Source organism: Atractosteus spatula, chromosome 2, assembly GCF_055471065.1.
Source record: "Atractosteus spatula isolate fAtrSpa1 chromosome 2, fAtrSpa1.hap1, whole genome shotgun sequence".
NCBI lineage: Eukaryota > Metazoa > Chordata > Actinopteri > Semionotiformes > Lepisosteidae > Atractosteus > Atractosteus spatula.
In genome coordinates, this window is record NC_142707.1 from 29,662,381 (window position 1) to 29,682,942 (window position 20,562).

Below are 20,562 nucleotides of genomic sequence, written 5' to 3' on the forward strand. Positions count from 1 at the left end.
CGACAGAGGTTTCAGTGGGAAATGTGGTACATCTCTACCCCCTTCCTCGACTGGCTGGCACATCCGGTTCCTCGTGACATACTCGTACCTGCTGCCCCAGACGAACTTGAAGACAATCCCTGGCAGCGCTAATCTGAGTCTGGCCGGCAGCGGGTACACCACTGCCAGGTAAACCAAAGCCGGCAGAATGTCTACTTTCAACACCATCACTCTCCCCATGAGGGACAGCGGTGGCATTTTCCACAGATCCAGCTTCGCGTTCACCCTAGTAATCCTCTCGGTCCACAGCGTCGTGTTGTCTGCGTACTGGCAGATCTCAGAACTTCAGGGTTCCCCCCGTGCCCCACACTATCACCAGGCCATTAACGACAGAGTCATGTCTCACTGCCTATGCTAATGGCTCTGTGAAGAGAACATAGAGAAGAAGTGAAAGAGGACACCCTTGTCAACTTCCAGATTCCTGGGGAATGAAATCCCCCAACTATCCTGTTAGGTTAACACTGCTGCCCATGTCAGAGATTCTAGCTGACAAATCACCCTTCCAACCCACACAGATTCGATTTTTAAGAACTTTATTTTCTTTTCACAAAAAAAATACAGGACATCACAAATTAGAAAGCTTTACATTAATATACATACTTAAAACAGTATATATGATCACATCTCATTACATTTTGACACGGTACCAGTTACATAGCAACAATTTCTTTTTTTCTGGTGCAAATCTCATTCTTTACTTAAACATGATAATGTTTTTCACAGTTTCTTGAGATATTGACCTATGCTCTCTATTTCCCACAGATTTTCTGCTTCCTCCCTCCCTTCTCTCCACAGATCTCTGAGGTAATAGTTCTCTCGGGTGATGAACAGGGCCAGGCTACCTGCTGCCTTGACTGGGACCTCGATGCCTTTGAACAGCCCCATGTTCCTCATTCTCCACAGGGCGTCTTTCCCACTGTTCACCACAGCCCAGATCCTGTCAAACACGTCAGGAGGAAGTTTGACAGGAGAGATGCCGTATATGACGAAAGCAGCAGTCAGGGCAAATTGGGGCGAGAGAGCTTGCAACCAATCTTCAAACTGTGCCCAGAAGGCTTTAGCAAAAAAGCAGGACCACAGGAGATGTTCTCAGCACTGCAGCAACAAGAAAAAACACAACAGTAAGAGGGCACAACACACTAGCGTCATTTGGGGTACATGTACTTAGGTATATGGTGGTAAGTGTGTACAGGTATAAAAGGGGTGCACAACCGGGGAAACTATTTACATAAACTGGGGTGATCTTACAATTGTGTACCTCCGTTCCAGCGGCACTGGCCAGTGGCTCCCCTTGTCACCGCCCTGGCCACTACTACTCCCATACTGCCCTTTGCCTCACACACTAGCTGGGCGCTCTTCTACCACAGTGCCAGGCGAGGGCGCCAAGGTATTTATTTCACAGAATATGGGATATTGTAGAATCAATAGCTAGATTACTGAATTCCAAACAGCACACATACAGTACTGATCACCACCTGCTGAACAACCATTGACTGTATGCCCTGTAATGTTTGCATTGTCGTATTATGACTATGTCCTGCACTATTGTCTGCACTTGTCTCCTGCTCCCCCCACCTCATCTGTATTTCAGAATGCTTATTTGCACATTACTATCTATACTACTGTAAATACCCATTTATTCATTTATTTATCTAGTTATCTGCTCATATACCATACCAATACTACCTCAATAGCTGCTAATGATTCTCCATCCTCCCTCGTGTGTGTTCTTTTGTGTCGTACTGTGACATTATACTGACTGTTCTAGTGTATTGTGCACCTCGGGCTAGGAGAAACTATATTTCGCTCTCTCTTGTATATTTGTATAAGTGCAGAATGACAATAAAGTGAACTGAACTTAATTAAAATAAACACCAATGCGATTACTTTGCAAATAAGAAAAGTATTTCAGTAGCAAACATTCAAGAGCAGATCCTCCAGGCCCGGCAGGTTCAATAGCGGGGGTGGAGGGTAGGAGGGAGGAGCTCTCTGACACGTGATTGATTAAAGCCCAGACCTCATCTTGGTAGCAGGAAGGGCTCTGATTGGGCGAAGCCTACCAGGACTGAAAACAGACATTCTGATTGGATAATTCTGATTGGATAAGGTTTTGGCAGCAATATGGAAGCCAATTCAGCTCCGTGAAGTTGGCCCCCCTACAAACAGCACACACAATGAAACCCACCCCATTCGTTAGTGCTACGTTTGTCCCTTTGAAAGTAATTTCCCAGCTTCTTTCTTTCCCGAGGTATAGCGCATTCTTTTTTTGGGGTGTGACGTCACTCAATCCCCCTACAACGTCGTAGGGGAACCAGACCGGTCTCATTCGTTAGGGCTGCGTTTGTGCAGGTTTGTGCCGTTGAAAGTAAGTTCTCAGCTGCTTTCCTTCCCGATATATAGCGCCTTCTTTTTCGGGTGATCACGTGACCATGCAATACGACTGACCTCTAGTGACCCTGTCTGCCGAGATCAAGCGCTCTGATACTGGTGCGAGAGTAACAATTCTGCAATTTTGTTTCTCTGTTTACCCAGGTGGGGGGCGTTTCTGTGCTTTTGTGTGAACAGCAAAATTAAAATTGTCACCAATATCATACCCTAATCAGAACAGTTGCGGATGTAGCCTTAAAAGGCGCAACCGCAAAACAGCATTGTAAACTCTACAGTCTCAAACATGCAGACCTCAGAAATTAACCAACAAAGTTACTTTTAATTACTTGATGTGTTGAAAACAACGGGTTTGCATTTTGAGAAATCTGAGTCCGGTGAGGTGGAAGCTTTGCATTTCAATATAGCGCCTCCCTTTTTTAGAGTATGACGCGAATACAGAAAGATCAAGACCATTAGATCTTTCAACTTCAACTATGATAAGTTGACCACAGCGTTTAGAGTTGAACTGAATTCCGATATATTGTTTGCATCTCCAGCGAAGACTTCTTTGAAAGCTTCATTTGTCGAGAACATTATAATGATTGTTAGTACATGCTAGTGAAACTTGAAAAAATAATGTTACATTTGTGAATATAGATTACAATTGCAATTCGCGAGAAGATTGCACCGAAACAAATTGCACTCGTTGTTTTCAGTTTTCATCACATCGAGTAATAGTACTGAGTGGGTTGGTACCTTTAAACTTTCTTGAAGACAGTCACGTGATTACCCGAAAAAAACGCTATGTCTCGGTAATGAAAGCAGCATAAACACAGCACTAACGAATGCAGTGGGTTTCAGTGATTGTGTTGTTTGCTTGGGGGGGGGTGACATCCCAGAGCTGGAAAAGCAAACACGTCCTGGGTCATTATATTGCACATTGCAAAAGACACGATTTCAGCTTGGAGAAATATGACGACTTAACAAAGGCACCTTTATCTGTGTCTTCAGAAGTCAGGGTGTGCCCCACACTGTATTCTACACCAAGTATTGACCAGGAATACACAAATAAAAGGACTGTGACCTAATGTTTGCATGTAAGAGCACTGTAAATACGAAGACTGTAAACTTTAAGACCTTCGATGTATATAAGGTTATTTTAAATTAAATACAAATTGAAAATAAAAATATTTTCCAATATTTTGCATATTTTCCATATGCGCGAGACGGTAGAGTTCCCAATGTTTTGCAGTTACGTTATGAACTACCTGGGTCAACCGATTACTTCTTTTAAAAAAAGGACACAGCTACGAAAAATTGAGACGTGCTAGTTAAAGTCTCTTTCTAACAACATGCAGTTGCTTGCTAATCTTCGCCTTTTATGGCTACATCCGCAACTCTTCTGATTAGGGTATGATATTGGTGACAATTTAAATTTTCCTGATCACACAAACGCACAGAAGATACCGATATTAAAAGCAAAAACAACCGCCGCCCTGACAAACAGAAACAAAACTGCAGAATTGTTACTTTCGCACGAGTAACAGAGCGGTTGAACTCGGCAGACGGGGTGACTAGAGGTCAAAGTCATCGTGCATTGTCGAGTGATCACCCGAAAAAACACAGGCGCTATATCTCGGAAACGAAAACAGCACAAACCGGCACAAATGAATAAGACGGATCCGGTTCCCCTACGACGTTGTAGGGGGCTGGGCAAGGTCACCCTCCGAAAAAGAAGACTTTATATCTCAGGAAGGAAAGAAGCTACTGAGATTCTAGGCTGCAAGGTAGCTGCGATAAAAGAGGCGTATGCATATTGTAATCAAAGACAACGATTATTCTTTATGGTACACTTGATTAAAAAACGGTTAAGTATTTACAACATACAATCTTCATTTATTTCCCTTAATTTGTGCACTGCAGTTCAATCTACACAATATATTACAACAGATACTGGCAGTACTCAACGTCTTGTCCTTGTGTGGGTTTTCTAATATATAAGAATCAGTCATAATTAAAACCAGGGATTCCAATTATGGCAATCACGTGACTTCTCCCAGCACAATTTAGGAATCACTAAGGGAAACTGGCAAGGATTTGTAACCAATTGCCTAGGCGTTGCTACGATTCATTTATTCTCCCGCAAAATTCTTTAACTCCAGGATTTAAACATGCCACAAACATTGATCAGATTATTATTAAAGACAGTTCCGCATTTAATTTGAAGGAACACCGCCTCCTAATGAAAACGATTTAAAATTAGAGTAAGCTAAAAGTAGAACACCCCTGCCCAGTCGGTGCAAAGAAATTCCTAAAGATCATCTGATTTATGGGTAGAACATCTTGGCCATCTGTTGTTACTACTCCAGTTCGTCTATTCTGTCGGATCCCGGGTTTTCACCTGACGACGATTTGCTCTCTATTCATTTTCCGCAGGCCCTGCCTGCTGGTAGACGGCACAACCAATCCCCTCACTCGTTACTTCTGGGCGTCTGTTTCCACGCTCTGAGCCAATCAATGAGCAGCTTTTTGTCGCACCACAGAAACTGGGGCTGGTGGGTTTGTTTGGGTTTAAAGAGCTGGTTAGCGATCGGAAGGGGATGCGTAGGATTAAATAGTCTCAATTAGAGTTTGTTTACTTAGGTTGCATTATCGCAGTTGTAATCTTATTTTTTCGACGAGGAAATTATTAAATACAAAACTATTTCATTTCAATATATGTTTGCATTTTGTTTAGCCAACTGTTTATACAAATACGTTTTTGTAATTTGTAGTAGGACCTGGGTAGTTTACCTGGTCGGGCAAGCAGAATTTAAAAATTTTAAAAGATTTTTAAAATATGTTTTGAGCTGTGCATCAAAACATTTTGCGTCCTTACAGTTTGTTTAGATATATATAATTAAAATTGCCAGTTATCGTCTTGTGATGAGTGCAGAAATTTTCAACGAGCCTCAATACATTCGTCTGTGCATAAACGTGACGCGTTTTCCTATTCCCTCTAATGTTTTTTTTTTAATCGGGTTGTATTGCAAATTGGAAAACTGTGTGAAACAGCATACCGTTTATAAAAAGAAATCGGAAAGGTCTGGAACTATCATTCGGTGGCGGTCTTCTACCGTGTACTTAAAAGTCGTCTCTTAAAAAAACAGTTGCCTCAAAATAGACAAAAATAAAGCCTTGAAAAACACGAACCTGCTAGAAAATAAGGAATTATAAGGTTGATCTTGTTTACATTGCCTTCAGTACCTTCAACTACTTAACGAATCTCAGACCTGTGTCCTTCACATCACACTGAAGTAAAGGATAACGCAAGTCAATTTGAGTATTAATACGTTCTATTGCAGTTATTTTTTTTTCTATTTTAATTTTAAAATGTATATTTAAGGATTTTTCGTAGTGAAGGATTTTAAGATTTTTTTATTTTGGGGTAGTCTTTTTTTGAAGAAAATCTTATACAATGCGTTATTTGTATGGGCATATCTACAGTAACTGCAAATAATTTCCGACTCAACAGGTAAGAATTTTGTTGATTTTTTTAACTGACTTTTTAAAAGCAAAGCGTCTCTTCATTTATATTAAATGCTTGTGTCTTTTTCAGTTTTCAGTTTTAAAGATGTCTTTTACTCAGGGAATCCAGTGGACTGTGAGAGAGATCATCATCAGTAAGTGGAATAAAACGCCTTCTGTAGTTCTGATTAAGTAATTAAATTTTCTGTAAAATCGTGTTTTTTTTATTGTTCAGAACAACAAAAACTTCATCGGTACGTGTAAGCTGCATTGCATGAAGGTGGTAACAGATGATCAGAATTCAATTATACCAAGAACCAAGTAGGTTTGTGATGTCCACAGTAAATTCATTCGCCATTAAATAATATAAACCAGTAAACAAATGTGGCAGTAAGTTTGCTATGGAATGAAGGTTAGTAGCAAGAAATAATGAATAACTGTCTTGGTTAATATGAAATTTATTATGCACTTAAAAAGTCCATATTATGAAATATCGTAGTAAATAATGGATGTTTAGTTTTAAAGATAAGAATTCTTTTTTGTTTTTGCAATCGGTGACATCTAATTTGTACTACTAATAAAAGTGCCTTGGTCTCAGAAATGAAGCAATTTGTAAGAATTTTAATGAAAACCATGTATGCTAATACCAAACACACTAAACATAATAAAATATATATAGATGTATAACTGTTATAATACTAGTTTAACTGCAGTTAGCCAGATTAAAATATATATTTTTTTGCATGTGAAGAAATAGTTTAGCTTTAAATGTGAAATCAAATGTATTGAAAAGGCTGAAATCTCATCTTTCCCTGTGTGTCTCATGGAGAGCAGGTTGGGTATGAGAAAAGACAAATTCCAAATACAAGAAATTATATATGGCCAATAAAGAGATCTTATATCTTATTTAAATGTCTGTAATTTGCCTTGCAAGAGGGAAGCAAAGTCTTACATGAAGAATTGGTATAGTAATGAGTATCATTCTACATCTTCATAGTGAAGAAAATGAAATGGAAGATGAAAGAGATTAAAAATGTTGACCTTAAGATTGTATTGTCTTCTTGATTCTATATATTACCCTCCAAAGTTGGAGTTCATTTGGTAAATGGTTTGTCAGGAGCAGTTTAAAATCTATTAATAATTAATTTCACTTATGTAGTGCTTTTCATTTCAAATAATCCCATAGCAATTTACATATTCAGTGCCTATAGAAATTCTACACACTTTCCAAACTAATACATAATAAAATGAAGATGCAATCAATCAGAATTTTTTTACTGTGATTTATACATTGAAACACAGCCTCCTAGTGAAAACTGTTCAGACATTCTGAAAAACGATTACATGGTGTTTACATACAGAGTTAATTACAATTGGAATTAATTGTGCTGAATTAGTTATTGTAATGTTCAATTGTGAAAAATGAATAATTGTTCAAAACAATGATAATTCTAATGTCTGAGCAATAATTACATAATTACAAACAGTACATATCTGAACATAATTGCAAATGAATACCTAGAAAAAATTCTTAAAGACTTTCCATAGGCTTTGTTGGAAGGGACCTCATCAATCAGTGAAAGACTGCACTCACCTGGTTGACGCATGGTGGTTAGTTTCAATGTTCGCAGTAGTATGGTACCATTGGTGGTCTGATGTATGTCTTAAGTTATGAATGTACTGAATTAATTTTTTATCCTGTCATATCAAGCTGTTCTTAAATGGCATAATAGTGGAGTTAAATACTTAAACTACGTTAGAGCAGATGGACTTTGTGATCAAAATGGCAGTTAGGTGTCTGATGCCTTGAATTCCCATTTTTCTTATTTTAATTGTATAGTCACTAGAATAGTCACTGGAATTATTCCTAACAATTTTTGGTTATATTGGCCAAACTGCTTGAGCATGCAGGAGCAGTTTGCAGTAAGGCCCATGTTTCATAAAAAATTGGTGACCTCTTGTGGATGTACGATTTTTCACAGCACCTAGCAAAGTGCAAATGTGAAACAGGTTTAGTTATTGATTAAATATATTTAATATTAGTTCTTTTTGGTTCCAGCTTCTTTTAAGAAGATTTTCAAATACAAGGGTCAGGCTGCCATTTTGATTGATGCAGGACCATTGAAAAAACAATCACTACAATTACTATTTATAAGTATTGAATCTTTTTGTCTACCATTATTGAAGTGTTGATAGCTGCAAAGTGAGTTAAATCAGCCAAAAGATTTACGATATAAATCTTTATTGATAAAATAGGTTAGGTCTTCACGAAAAGCTACTACAAAAATATTTTTTTAAAAGTCACAAACTTTTAAATTGCATATTCTGTTTGAAGCCTCTTAGCCTGCTTCATATTTTAACGTAAATAATGGAATCTGAGAAACAGTTGTTATTCTCTATTATAATATGAGTGTGCATTTAGTGGCAGGTAAAGATTTTGTTTCTAGGTCTTCATAATTATAAGGATTAATCTCCAAATTATAAAAATACAAGTTTTTATCATGTAATACTGTTAATTACTGCTTCTTGTCATCTGTCACATTGTCATCTTATTATCTTAAAACTGTGGTTTAGTTTCTGGTACATCCACAAAGACTTATAGTAGTTGTGCTCTCTGGGCACATATAAAATAAAATAGGGGGTAAAAGGAGATTCTCAGGTTATATATCCTATTTTTCCAAGAAATCAGTTCATTTTAGGATACTAAAACATACTTTATTTCAATGGTTCTTGACCTTTTTGGCTGAGGTACCCCCTGGAGGGTCAGCCAGGTCGTCAGGTACCCCTAAGATTATCGTAGACATAGAACGCTAAGAAAGGGGTGTTTTTTTGTTTTTTTGCATGTATGTGCTGTATTATAGTGGAATAATAAATATGCATATATCATTTAGCATCTAAATGATTTCAGAATTAGCTGATAAATATTTTACTAAAAGCTAAGGACATTAAATTCCACCATTTTGGATGCGATGCCCGTGGTACCCCCTGGTACATCTCGAGACATTCCCAGGGGTACGCGTACCCCTGGTTGAAAACCACTACTGTATTTTACCAGACCTTGAATGTCTCATCGGTTTCCAGCATTGTTCATGAGGGTAGTTGAAATCTCACATAATTCAAAATCCATGTACTGTAAGATGAGGAAGTTGTATCTAAGTAATTCAATATTGTATTGGCAGAAGCTTTAATCACAACAACACTGTTTACTTTAAAGGTTTGCTGGTGCTCTGATACAGGACTGAAACCTGAGAGAGTATCTATGACTAACCAGTGTAAAAAAGTGTCTTTTGTGTTGGACAGCATGTACTGTATAAATCAGCTTCTGTGCATGGCGGTTACATTTGTGTTAAGTGTGGAATCTAACTAAAAGTTCTGTTTTCATACAGTCTAATAAAATCACCCTTTTCCATTAGCAACAGTTTCTTAGAAGAAGTGATGTACATGGAATTTTACTACTGTGTGAACACCAGGGCCTGAAACAGTAATTGAATGAGCTATACCTTTGCAGTTGTATCATGAAATTATTCAGTGAATGGAGTCAGTTAAAATGTCAGACAGTGTTGTTGATGTCAGTGGTACTTCAGGAAAGTTGAAAATAATGCTTTTTTTACCTTGGACTGACTAACTTGAATTATATTTTATTATAAAAGACTTGATTAAATGTTAGTGTGGTCTGGATTATTTGGTTGCACTAGAGATGAGAGCCCAGTGTCATTATGTCATTAACCATCAATGCAGGAAGGAAGTCTTTTGATATACGAGGTCTTTTTCATGGGAGTAGGAAATGTTTATTACTGTTTATCAATATTACTGTTTCAAAATGTTTGCTCAGTATGTTGTAATGAACATTTCTCACTTTGTAGAAGGTGAAATTTGTTTGGAAAATCCCTGTATTGCATTCAACCTGATGTGGGTTCTCTTATTTGATGTGATTTTAGAAGAGAATGGTTATCTAGGAGCCTAGGAGATTTTTTTACTGATATATATGATTGAATATGAGCAGTTGTGAGTGAACACATAAAATCCCCTGAAACAGTAACTGCTGCTTTCAGTGACAAATATTTGATAACACTTTTAGGAGTAAATTAATCTAGAAAACCCCTTTAGCTCATAATGCATTAAGAGAATGTTAAACAGCAGTGTCAATAGCCTTTTACTAGCGATCCTTATTAACTGAAGTCGGATATGTTTCATGAATACTTTGTTAAAGGATACTTCACTATTAACTGTTACATACTTGCAAAATGTGATTTGCATTCTCTAAAACCAGTATGGAATATTGTTCTGTCTTTTTTTTACGTGATAATACTGTACTGTAATTGGTTTGACTCTAATATTTAAATATAATATTTAATGGGTGATTATCATTTTCCCCCTCTTTACAAGGGTTAATTTGTGTTTTTTAATTAGTGAACAAAAAAAGTGTGATTTAACTATATAGAATGTGGAATGGTTTATGTCAGTGAATTTTCATATAAAATGGACAACTGTAAAATGTTGACTAATGTGATACAGCTTTTTCTTTTAATAAATTGTTTTGTTCTGTACTGCATTAGACCTGTGAAGGTCTAATTAAATACAGTTACTTGTCCAGTCATTCATCCATTTTTAGTTCACATTTAATAATAAGGTTCACAGCAGCATGTTAGTGTTCTCTCCAGAATATCCTGGTTTGGCTAGTAGGTTAGTTCCAACAGAAGCTTCCCAGGGCGTGCACCTTTACCAGGGGCTAGTCTGGAGGAGTAGTGAATGTACTCCAATGTCATGGAGCGTTAACTCAGCAGCCATGCAAAGAATTCTTATTTCCACTGCATACTGTATATCCATGATCTTGCCCTTTCTTCCACTGCCCACGGATCATGGCTGTAGTCGAGAATTTGATCTGTAAACGGGGCACTTTGTCTGATGTCAAGGACTGGCAACGCTGCACACACCACATCAGTCTGTCAGCCATTTTCATGCTCTATATGCTATCACTTGTCAATGGAGGAACACTGAGGACACTTGAACTCTTTCACCTAGGGTAGATTTTCATCCCATCCCTTTTTCATCTGGAGTGAGCAAGCCACTTATTTTTCTGGAAACACTTACATCTCAGAATGGGAGTTATTGGCTCTCATCTAAGTCACTTCACAGATTCACTTGAGTAGTGCATCCAACACCCGTCAGACGAGGCAAGAAGAGCCATATCATGTACAAATGGCAAAGACGCTACCTCCAGGGACCCAGGAATACTGTTAACACTTCGGCTCACTAACAGGTGTGGGGACAGTAGACACATGACAGAATCCAAAGGATTGTTTAGCACGCAGAGGTGGCAGGAGCAGCTTACACTCTTGAAGCAGAGGTCCCACAAGTCATCTCAAGGAATGAGGTTTTATGCTTTCTCCGGTCTACAGAGGTAGATCAGATTAGCAAATGCCTGTGTCCCCTTAAATACTTGTGAAGGCACTGTTGGGCCAGGCAGAATCTGCACTGTTTTTCCTGAATCAGATCTTCAGCTGATACACAGATATTGTGTCCAGAATGGTGTGGACTGAAAATAAGATATCTTAAAATTATAAATAGTTGTTTTTTTTTACTAGCCATAAAAAAGGGATGCAGAACTGCTGAATGGGCAGGCTGAGGAGTGTGATCCCCATGTAGTTAGAACACAACCTCTTACCTGCAGCTCTCGATAAGAAATGTTTTGCCATCAAATTGGCACATATTTACATTTACAGCTTATTTAGGATTACCCTCCATCATGCGCATTTTTGGAAAACAATAGAATTAAATAATTTGGGAAACCTACTAAGTAAATGTATTTAATTATATTGATACTTCAACTCCTTAAGGATGTAATTTATTTGGTTAGTAATTGTCTTCATCATTCTGTGTAAGAATGTATGGTTAGTTTGTTAAATTTTGGGTATGTATTATGTTTTAATTGTATTTTCAGATGTGAAGATTAATTTGACCTCTGTTGTGCTGGGGGAGAAATGAAGCTGCTCTGGAGTTTCTTCAAGCACAGTGCACAGATATGGAGTTCCGGTTTGGCAGCTTGATTTTCAGCTCCAAATTTGACTCTGGGAATTTGGCCAGGGTTGAAAAAGTAGAACATCCAGAGCTTGAGGGGGACCCGGCTGTTAATGGGAGCACTTCATGTGGGGGCCTGGGGGCGCCCCTCTCTACTCCCGACTACGAGTTCAGTGTTTGGACTAAGCCAGACTGTGCGGAAACAGAGTTTGAAAATGGGAACAGGTAAGGCTTTGTGCACATGCAATGGTATCTCAAAAGATAAGTTCCCAACTCGCATTGCGGGAAAATGATTACAGCGGCCTTAATACTTTCAGGATTTATTTGAAATTTGGAATTACATGCTGGCTTTCCCAGAAGTGATGAGGTCAGTGATTGATTTTTGGAGCAGACAAGTGGTAATGTGGAAACAGTGCCAGGCACTAATGCTCTTATTATCTACATTACCTCATAGCATGACACAGAAATGCTTTCAGAATGTGACATTTTAAGGTCTACTTCTGAAATGGAGTGAACTGAAGCACCAAATGCTTCCAGTTGTATTTTTCATAAGACTTTTGCAAAGACCTATACAGACTATGGTGTTTGCTGGGTCAAAAGATTTATTATAATGAGAGCAATAGATTTTACATTTGATTGAAGCCACACTTCCTTGTAGTGGTTGCTAAGAGAAAACAACGTGCTTAGAAAATGAAATTTGAGGGATGTATTTATGCTTTTTCATTATTTGTTGTTTATCTATAATAAGCCTAGTTCATTATAGTTATGCTCTTTGTTTTCATCAGTCCCTTACTGGGTTAAAGGTTTTACCAGTGTTCACAGTGTGTTACAAAAATATTAAAAGATAATGTGTTTTGATTGTTTTGATTCTTATGAAGTAATATAATTGGTGCAGGTTTAAACAGGTAAACGCCTGCTTGTCTCTTCTGCATAATGTTTGTAAATAATTGTAAGGTACGTTATTACTAAGTTATCACAGAATGCATTAAAAAAAGCTGTTCCAGTATTTGACCTCCAAGACGAAAACTATGTAGATACTGTAGGAATAACAGACTGCAAGAACATTTTGTGCTTCCCTTTCCTTTGTTGGATGAAATGGGAGTCAGAGCTTCTGGTTTGTGTTTGTATAATAAGTGGGTAGAAGCAGCTATAGTACACTTATCCGTTACATTAATGTCACTGATATAATTGTAATAATATAAATGAAAGGAGGGTACTGCAGCACTATATAGAAATTGAGTAGTGCCATTTAAATTAAAGTAGCATCTAGCAATGGGGATGCAGAACAGAACACCTTCTGGTATTTGTATTGTTTGTTAAGGCCTGGGTGGGTTCGCTTACAAACTCTTGTACTGAAATTTTATATGATTTCTTTGTTGACCTTTGCCACTTCTATGCTTTTAGTGTATTTTTTTTAAAGAAAGTTATAACCCTTTTTATTACCTGTAGAGTGTGAACAATCTGAGAGGACCGACATCTGTCTCTGGTTTTAAAAACAGAGCAAAAAATGGCAGATACTTTTATACTTTTGCGCAGGTCCTGGTTCTATTTCAGTGTTCGGGGTGGAACCCCAGGAAAGCTGATTAAGATCAATGTTATGAACATGAACAAGCAGAGTAAACTGTACTCACAAGGGATGGCACCTTTTGTCAAGACTATACCTGTGAAAACTCGATGGGAAAGAATTCGTGACAGACCTACATTTGAGGTGAGGAATAAAAAATGTACTTTTTTTGCTCAGACAAAATTGTGCTTCAGAGTCCAAATCAAATTATCGAACTGGAAAACAAGTGATGGAGTGAAAAAAGGAACAACGGCATGTTAAAGCTTAGTATAAGGTAATATCTTTAGGTGGAGTTTAACTTTGTACGTTTATAAAAAACTGAATGTTTCAGTAAGTGAGATGTAAAATGATAGAATTAATTGTAGCAAAGGATTAATATTAGTTCTCTTTTAATGTTAATTTTTGTTTAAAAGTTACTATAACTAGCGATTATGGTTGTTATGGTATGGTATGTAACTCATTTCAGAGACAAGTACGGACTGTGTAAGCATTGCATTACTCAAAACTAATTTGTTACTAAATTGTACATTGCACAAACAGTTCAGTTGTGAAAAATCTTTGGCTCAGTAGTTAGAAGTATGTGATGAAATACATACCAAATGTAAATACCAAAAGCCTCATGATAACCTAAACAATTGGTGCTGCCTTGTGCTGGATTACTGTATTTTCTTTGCACAGATGGTGGAAAACCAGTTTATCCTGTCATTTACCCATCGCTTTCTCGAAGTCCGTGGGGCCACAACCTACTTTGCTTTCTGCTACCCATTTTCATATGCGGAATGCCAGGACTTTTTGCTACGACTGGATCATAAGTTTGCGAACTCCATGCACTTGAATACTAACAGGTAGGACTTTAAAACCTAATATTTATTTTTGCAGTTATAGTTTTCTACAATTACCATTCATTTTTAGTGAATAACGTGGTCAGAGATTAAAGCAGTTTGTCTTGTTGGTATGGTCCTAGACCTCACGGCATGTTCTTGGTGTAATAGTCATCCATAATTTGTTACCAGAATTGATTGCTGGTGAAATATATTTATAAATAAAACTTTAATTTGCTGTTAGGATTTTAATTTCCCATTTGTGCAAGTAGGACATTCCCTTTCTGCTTATGTGATACAGTGCTTCTAAATTCCAAAGTAACAGTTTAATCACTACAGTTCTTATGTGCTTGTCTCAGTCCTGCAGATTCTATATATTACCATCGTGAGCTGCTTTGCTACTCCTTAGATGGCTATCGTGTTGACCTCCTGACTGTCACCTCCTGTCATGGAATGATGGAAGAACGGGAACCAAGGCTTGAAAAGCTGTTTCCTGACAACTGTACCCTTCGCCCTCACAGATTTATGGGAAAAAAGGTAAGAAAAAAATCATTTTTTGGGCCCTAACCAAACATTTTTTTCCTCTGAAACTTCTTTTTTAACTATACTCTGCTGATCAATGATATAGATTGCCATTTAATCAGCTATATGATCATAATATTTAGCTGAATTTCAATATGCAATATCATGAAGGAATTATCTAAACCAGTGGTTCTCAAACTTTTTGGGCCAAGTACCACCCCTGATCAAACCAAAGCATCCAAGCACCACCTACAAGTCGTCTTCTCATAGGAACCCCAGAAATTCTCAATGACCAACATGAGCACACGTGTGCGCACACACTCAAATACACATATAATAAATATTATAATAATAAACTTTATTTGATATAGTGCCTTTAAAGGTGGCTTCTCAAAGCGCTTTACAGAAAAAAAAACAGGAACAACAACAAATAAAAATAAACAATAAAAAAGCACCATTTCAGTGAGAGGGGTGAGCCCGTTTAGTCGAGCAAAGCAGATGTGAATTCATCTTCGACCCTTGATACAATTCACAACAGAGTCTAACAGATTTTAAATCGTCAGGCATTTTCTTGATGGCAAAGGTCTCACGGTGGATGCTGCAATGCGTCCATTTATTTCTGGAGCAACCTCTCTAATTCGTGCAACTACACCGCTGTGTCGGCTTGTCATTGCTCTAGCACCGTCTATACAAACTCCGACGCATTTTATTCAGCTGATGACATTCTCTTTGATAAATTCATTCAGAAGCTGAAATATGTGCTCTCCTGTAGTTCCTGTTGGTAGCAGCTTACAGAACAGAAAGTCCTCATGGGACATGCTCTCAAACTCGTTTCTAACGTAAACGAGCTAATTGGCCAAATCGACTACAGACTCATCTAATTGCAGTGAAAAACATCTGCTCATCTTAACGTGCTCTATCAGCGTACTTTTGATATCATCCGCCATTTCAATAATTCTATGAGTGACTGTCTTTCAGAGGAGGCAGCAGGTCGAGCTGTTTAGCAGCTTTTTCTCCACACATACAGTAATATGTATCAGCTCTTTTGCCAACAGTAAATCAGGTTCTTCAAAAATAGTGTGGGGCTTACCTGCTTTAGCAATCCGCAAGCTTGCATTTTCCCCCGTTTCCGTTTCAGGAGTCTGTCTCAGAAGTTAAAAGAAGTTTTTATTTCATGCGCATGAGAGCGAAACACTGAGATGCTCGGTGTATTTTTCTCAAATGAACAGTTCTTAAATATTTTTCTGTTATCTATCGCGCTTTCCTGTGCTCACAAGATTACCAGCGTTCCTAGCACACATTTCTATGCATTCCTGTGTTTACGACATTGGCATTGTTCCAAAATCATGTACATTCTCTCTACCTCTCTATTTGCTGGAGATAAGTTTTTTTTAAATACAATTGGCCGCTTTCGTTTGTATCACGCATTCCTATAGAATGGTATAGAATTACATTGTAGTTCTGTGTCCACTCAAGTATTAGCTCACACTGTTTCGTAGTACGTAGGCTGCATATTCGACATGTATTAAAACAGAACATATGAAAACCCGTCCCGATTTTTCAGCGCACGTAACAAAGTTCCAGGGTCATATGGCGTTCCAGCTGGTGGCGCTCCACAGTTTGAGAACCACTGATCTAAACCATTTTTTTTGTGCAAAGATTTGTAACTCTTGGCTTTAATGTGTTTTGTCTCTAGGTCTTTTTCCTCAGTAGTCGGGTTCACCCAGGGGAAACGCCATCGAGTTTTGTGTTCAATGGATTTCTGAACTTCATCCTGAAGCAGGATGACCCCCGGGCCCAGATGCTAAGGAAAATGTTTGTTTTCAAGTTGATCCCAATGCTCAACCCAGATGGAGTTGTGAGAGGTCACTACAGGTGACGTTTGTAATTGAGATTATAGCACTCGCAACTGAACCCTCTATGACTGATGTGATTTGCTTTTTGCTTTTCTTTTTGAAAAGCAACATTTTATTTGTTCAAAAACTGTTTTGTTAAAGGTTTTAGTCTACATAGGTATATTTTGTAATAAATTCACGAATACCTTTTATGTTGTGGGTACTGTGAAAAAGGATCCTAAATTTTAAGGTCTCCCTATCAGTTGTATAACAATGAATTTGGTGTGATATTATAGGATGATTACTTCTGTTCCGGAATAATAAGAGTTAATAACCTTTTTAGTGTAGCAAGCAGTGTGGGATTGCACAGTAATGTTTTTTTATTTAAATTCCAAATTTACGTTTATGCCATCATGCCGTTATGTACAACTAAGCTCACTACTTAGAAGTAGACTTTCCGACTTTCCAAAGCCCTTAACCACCGGGCTTTGGGGCGGAGCGGTAGCTCTGTGGCTAAGGATCTGCGCCTGTGCCTGGAAGGTTGCCGGTTCAAATCCCGCAGCCGGCAGAGGAATGCTACTCCATTGGGCCCCTGAGCAAGGCCCTTAACCCCAACTGCTCCAGAGGCGCTGTACAATGGCTGACCCTGCGCTCCGACCCCAAGCTTCTCTCCTTGTCTGTGTCTCATGGAGAAAAGCTGGGGTATGCGAAAAGATGAATTCCTAATGCAAGAAATTGTATAGAGCTAATAAAGAAACATTATCATTATATTAACATTATCATTATTATCACCGTGGATCAGATGGTTTTGGAGAGTTGCCTGAACCTCCAGTCAATCGTGGACATATTCTGGGATAATAGCGAATGCGCGGTCTAAGTTCATTTTTGACCTCGAGACCCGTACCATGTCTCCTATGTTACTGAAACCACAAGAGTAGGCATAAGACAGGTCCTGTGATCTAGTCATACCATAATCACCACACCAACCCTTATATGCGCATGTCCTCTGAAAATACGGCCAGATTAATGTGATAATTAACACAATGTTTAACAACCCAGTCAAGATAGTGGTGAGGTTGAACTGCATGAATTCAAATCAGGACTGCTTCAGTTTATTAAAATAGATTAGCTTATCATTAATGAAATTAATGCAAACAAAGGTTTATGGAAAGAAATTAGGAGAAAATGGTTGAAAATAAAGAATTAGAAAAGTGCAAGTTGCTAAGATATAGAAAAGTGTTAATAAACTAATCCTAATTCAAGGCAAAAGGCATAAAGTTACATTAAACTCTCATTAAGATAACTATTTTATGCTATGGGGCATTGAACCCAAGCACAAGGTGAATACAACCTATTCCTTTTAAGAGGTGTGCAAATGAGAGCGCTTAGTATGTTCCCATTGCTTATATTCTGCATAGTGAGGAAGTAGGCATCACCTGATCTGGGAGAATTTGTCAATGTCAGGAGCTGCGTGACTCACCTCTGGCACTAATCTATCATTCCTGTGGAGCACAAGTAGATGAGTTACTGGCTGGTGAGGGTGGAGCAGCGCATCAGACTTTGCTTCCCCGATCCAGTTGAGCTCCTTGGTCTACTTCTTCTTTGTCTACAAGTTTGATAATTAGAGTTTTGAACTGCTCATGTTTTGCCCATTCATTTGAAACCATATAAGCATAGTCCAGGTCTTCCTGAAATAATTGTGATGCCTTATATTTTAAATTTTCCCTTTTGTAAGGGAATGAGGTATCTGATGTGGCATTACATCCAGTACTTCATACTGTCTTTTATGAATAAGGAATGAAGGATACTTTTTATTAGGTCTAAATTCTGATTTCCCATACAAGCAGTGGGAGGGGGTTTGTACTTCATTTTGCCACTAGAGGGGTGACTCAGTTTTCCAAACATTGACCCTCAATCGATGTGGATGTATCAGAATAATCTGTTTTCTAAATTCTAAGTCCTTTCAAAAATGCTTGTTATGATCAGAATTCTGACCGTTTCATAGATAGTGATATCTATGGGCACTTGCTTGGATATCCCGTGTTTCTTGAGAATTAATGCAGTTGGTTATGTTTCTTTTGAGTATAACCATGTGATTTCTTCATTTAATATAGAATGATAAAAGATGGCGTTTATGGTACATACAGTAGGATATACATATGAATGATTTTAAAGTATGGTTGCACTTAAGCTTAAAAACCTCCTTCCTTGAATTTCCTTAAGTATTGGCCCCAGATTTATTACCTTGTGTCTGGTTTTGAGATCTCTTCTCTTGACGTTAGAATCACCAGACCTACTTTGTTTATGTCCAAATGGTTTTATGGCCATTTCTATGAAACTCTAATCTCTTCTTGACCGAGACGTTCATAGTACTATTAGCCTTTGTGAAGCCACAAGGAATAAATTCCCCATAATTAGAGATGAAGGCATGCAGACTTACTTGTTAGTAAGAAATGAATACAAATGCACCTTAATATCAAATTGTATGACTTACAGCACATGCACTTACAGAACTTCCTAATCACAGATGATAATTAACTGAAAGTTGAGCAGCACCACATTTGTGATCTTTTTTTTGTCCAGTGAGAATGGATTTCATTTTTGGCTTTTTGCCGGCCTGAACTTGCATGAAGTTCAAGTGGAATACATGAAGTAGAATGCATCACAGTGTGACAAATGTCCAAAGGTTTGAAGTACACTTCTTAATTACAATTATTGGTACAATTATTGGTTCTTCATGTTATATAACTACCTAAAAATGGATCGGGAGAAAAAAACATTGGCCATCATAGACTCTATTGTCTATGATGGCCAATGTTTGGCATTATCCGCAATGAGATACTTAGCTACAGTGTGATAAATATTTTATATGCTGGGATATAATAGAAAATTAGGGTACTGGACTCTTTTCAGAAATCTTTAATTTCTTGTTTTTCAAGTTTCACATTTATTCACTTGATTTCATGTAAAATTATAAAAGTTGGATTCAATTAAAAAGTCAAACTAAACTTTTTTTTTCCATTTTATTAGAACTGATTCCAGAGGTGTAAATCTCAATCGCCAATACCTCAATCCCAGTTTTGAACTCCATCCCTCTATTTTTGGTGCCAAAGCAGTTATACTGTACCATCACCTGCACAACCGCATTGGACCAGACTCTCCCGACTGGAGGACATTTGTGTCTCCTCTGTCATCCAGCTTGCTGAGCACAAAACCTTCCAATCATTCCAGTACCAACTGCTTGTTTTCACTGGAGGCCCCTCTGACAGAAATGGAAAAGTGCAACAACCTCAGAAATGAGGAGGAACATTATGAGGGGGATTTCTTCACTTGTGTGGAGAAATCGGAGCAATCAGAAATCCCAATGCTAACAGAAGAGAACAGGACAGATCCGGCCTCAGAATTTCTAAATAAAGGACAGGCTGAGGGGAAGATTGATGGAGAAGGGACCTGTGGTAGCGAAGAACACTGTGATGAGAACGATATTCTGAAGATGGCAACAGCTTCTGGTCTCTCTGAGCACATTCCCCCACAAGAGAGTGGCATAGCTTACTACATTGACCTACATGGACACGCATCCAAACGAGGCTGTTTCATGTATGGAAACAGCTTATCTGAGGAGAATGAACAGGCAAGTGCAATAGTTGTATTTCCCTTTAAATCACGTTTGTTGTCATGATCTCTCTCCTTGTGAGTGATGAACACGACAGCGTATGATGGTGAGTTACTGCATATATAAGTCCTTCAGTGGAATGAACCTGTTGTGCAGCTACATTATGATGGTGCTGTGGTGGAGTAGCTTCAGTCTTTTTCTTACGCTGTCCAAAAAATATAATATTTCCATGCCAAAGTACCATAAATCAGAGATTGCTTGTTCATTTTTTTTAAA

The 20,562-nt window shown here is 38.0% G+C and overlaps 1 protein-coding gene across 1 annotated transcript in view; it reads left to right on the forward strand.

Annotated features, from left to right (window-relative positions):
* The first annotated feature begins 4,979 nt into the window (after positions 1 to 4,979).
* agbl5 (AGBL carboxypeptidase 5) overlaps positions 4,980 to 20,562 on the forward strand; it is a 31,484-nt gene continuing 15,901 nt past the window's right edge. The window contains exons 1-8 of the mRNA XM_088909606.1: positions 4,980 to 5,920; positions 6,005 to 6,068; positions 11,855 to 12,156; positions 13,468 to 13,639; positions 14,174 to 14,340; positions 14,676 to 14,853; positions 16,535 to 16,713; positions 19,704 to 20,304. Of these exons, the coding sequence (XP_088765732.1) occupies positions 11,936 to 12,156; positions 13,468 to 13,639; positions 14,174 to 14,340; positions 14,676 to 14,853; positions 16,535 to 16,713; positions 19,704 to 20,304 (1,518 nt within the window). The 5' untranslated portion in view covers positions 4,980 to 5,920; positions 6,005 to 6,068; positions 11,855 to 11,935. The remainder of the gene's footprint in view (positions 5,921 to 6,004; positions 6,069 to 11,854; positions 12,157 to 13,467; positions 13,640 to 14,173; positions 14,341 to 14,675; positions 14,854 to 16,534; positions 16,714 to 19,703; positions 20,305 to 20,562) is intronic.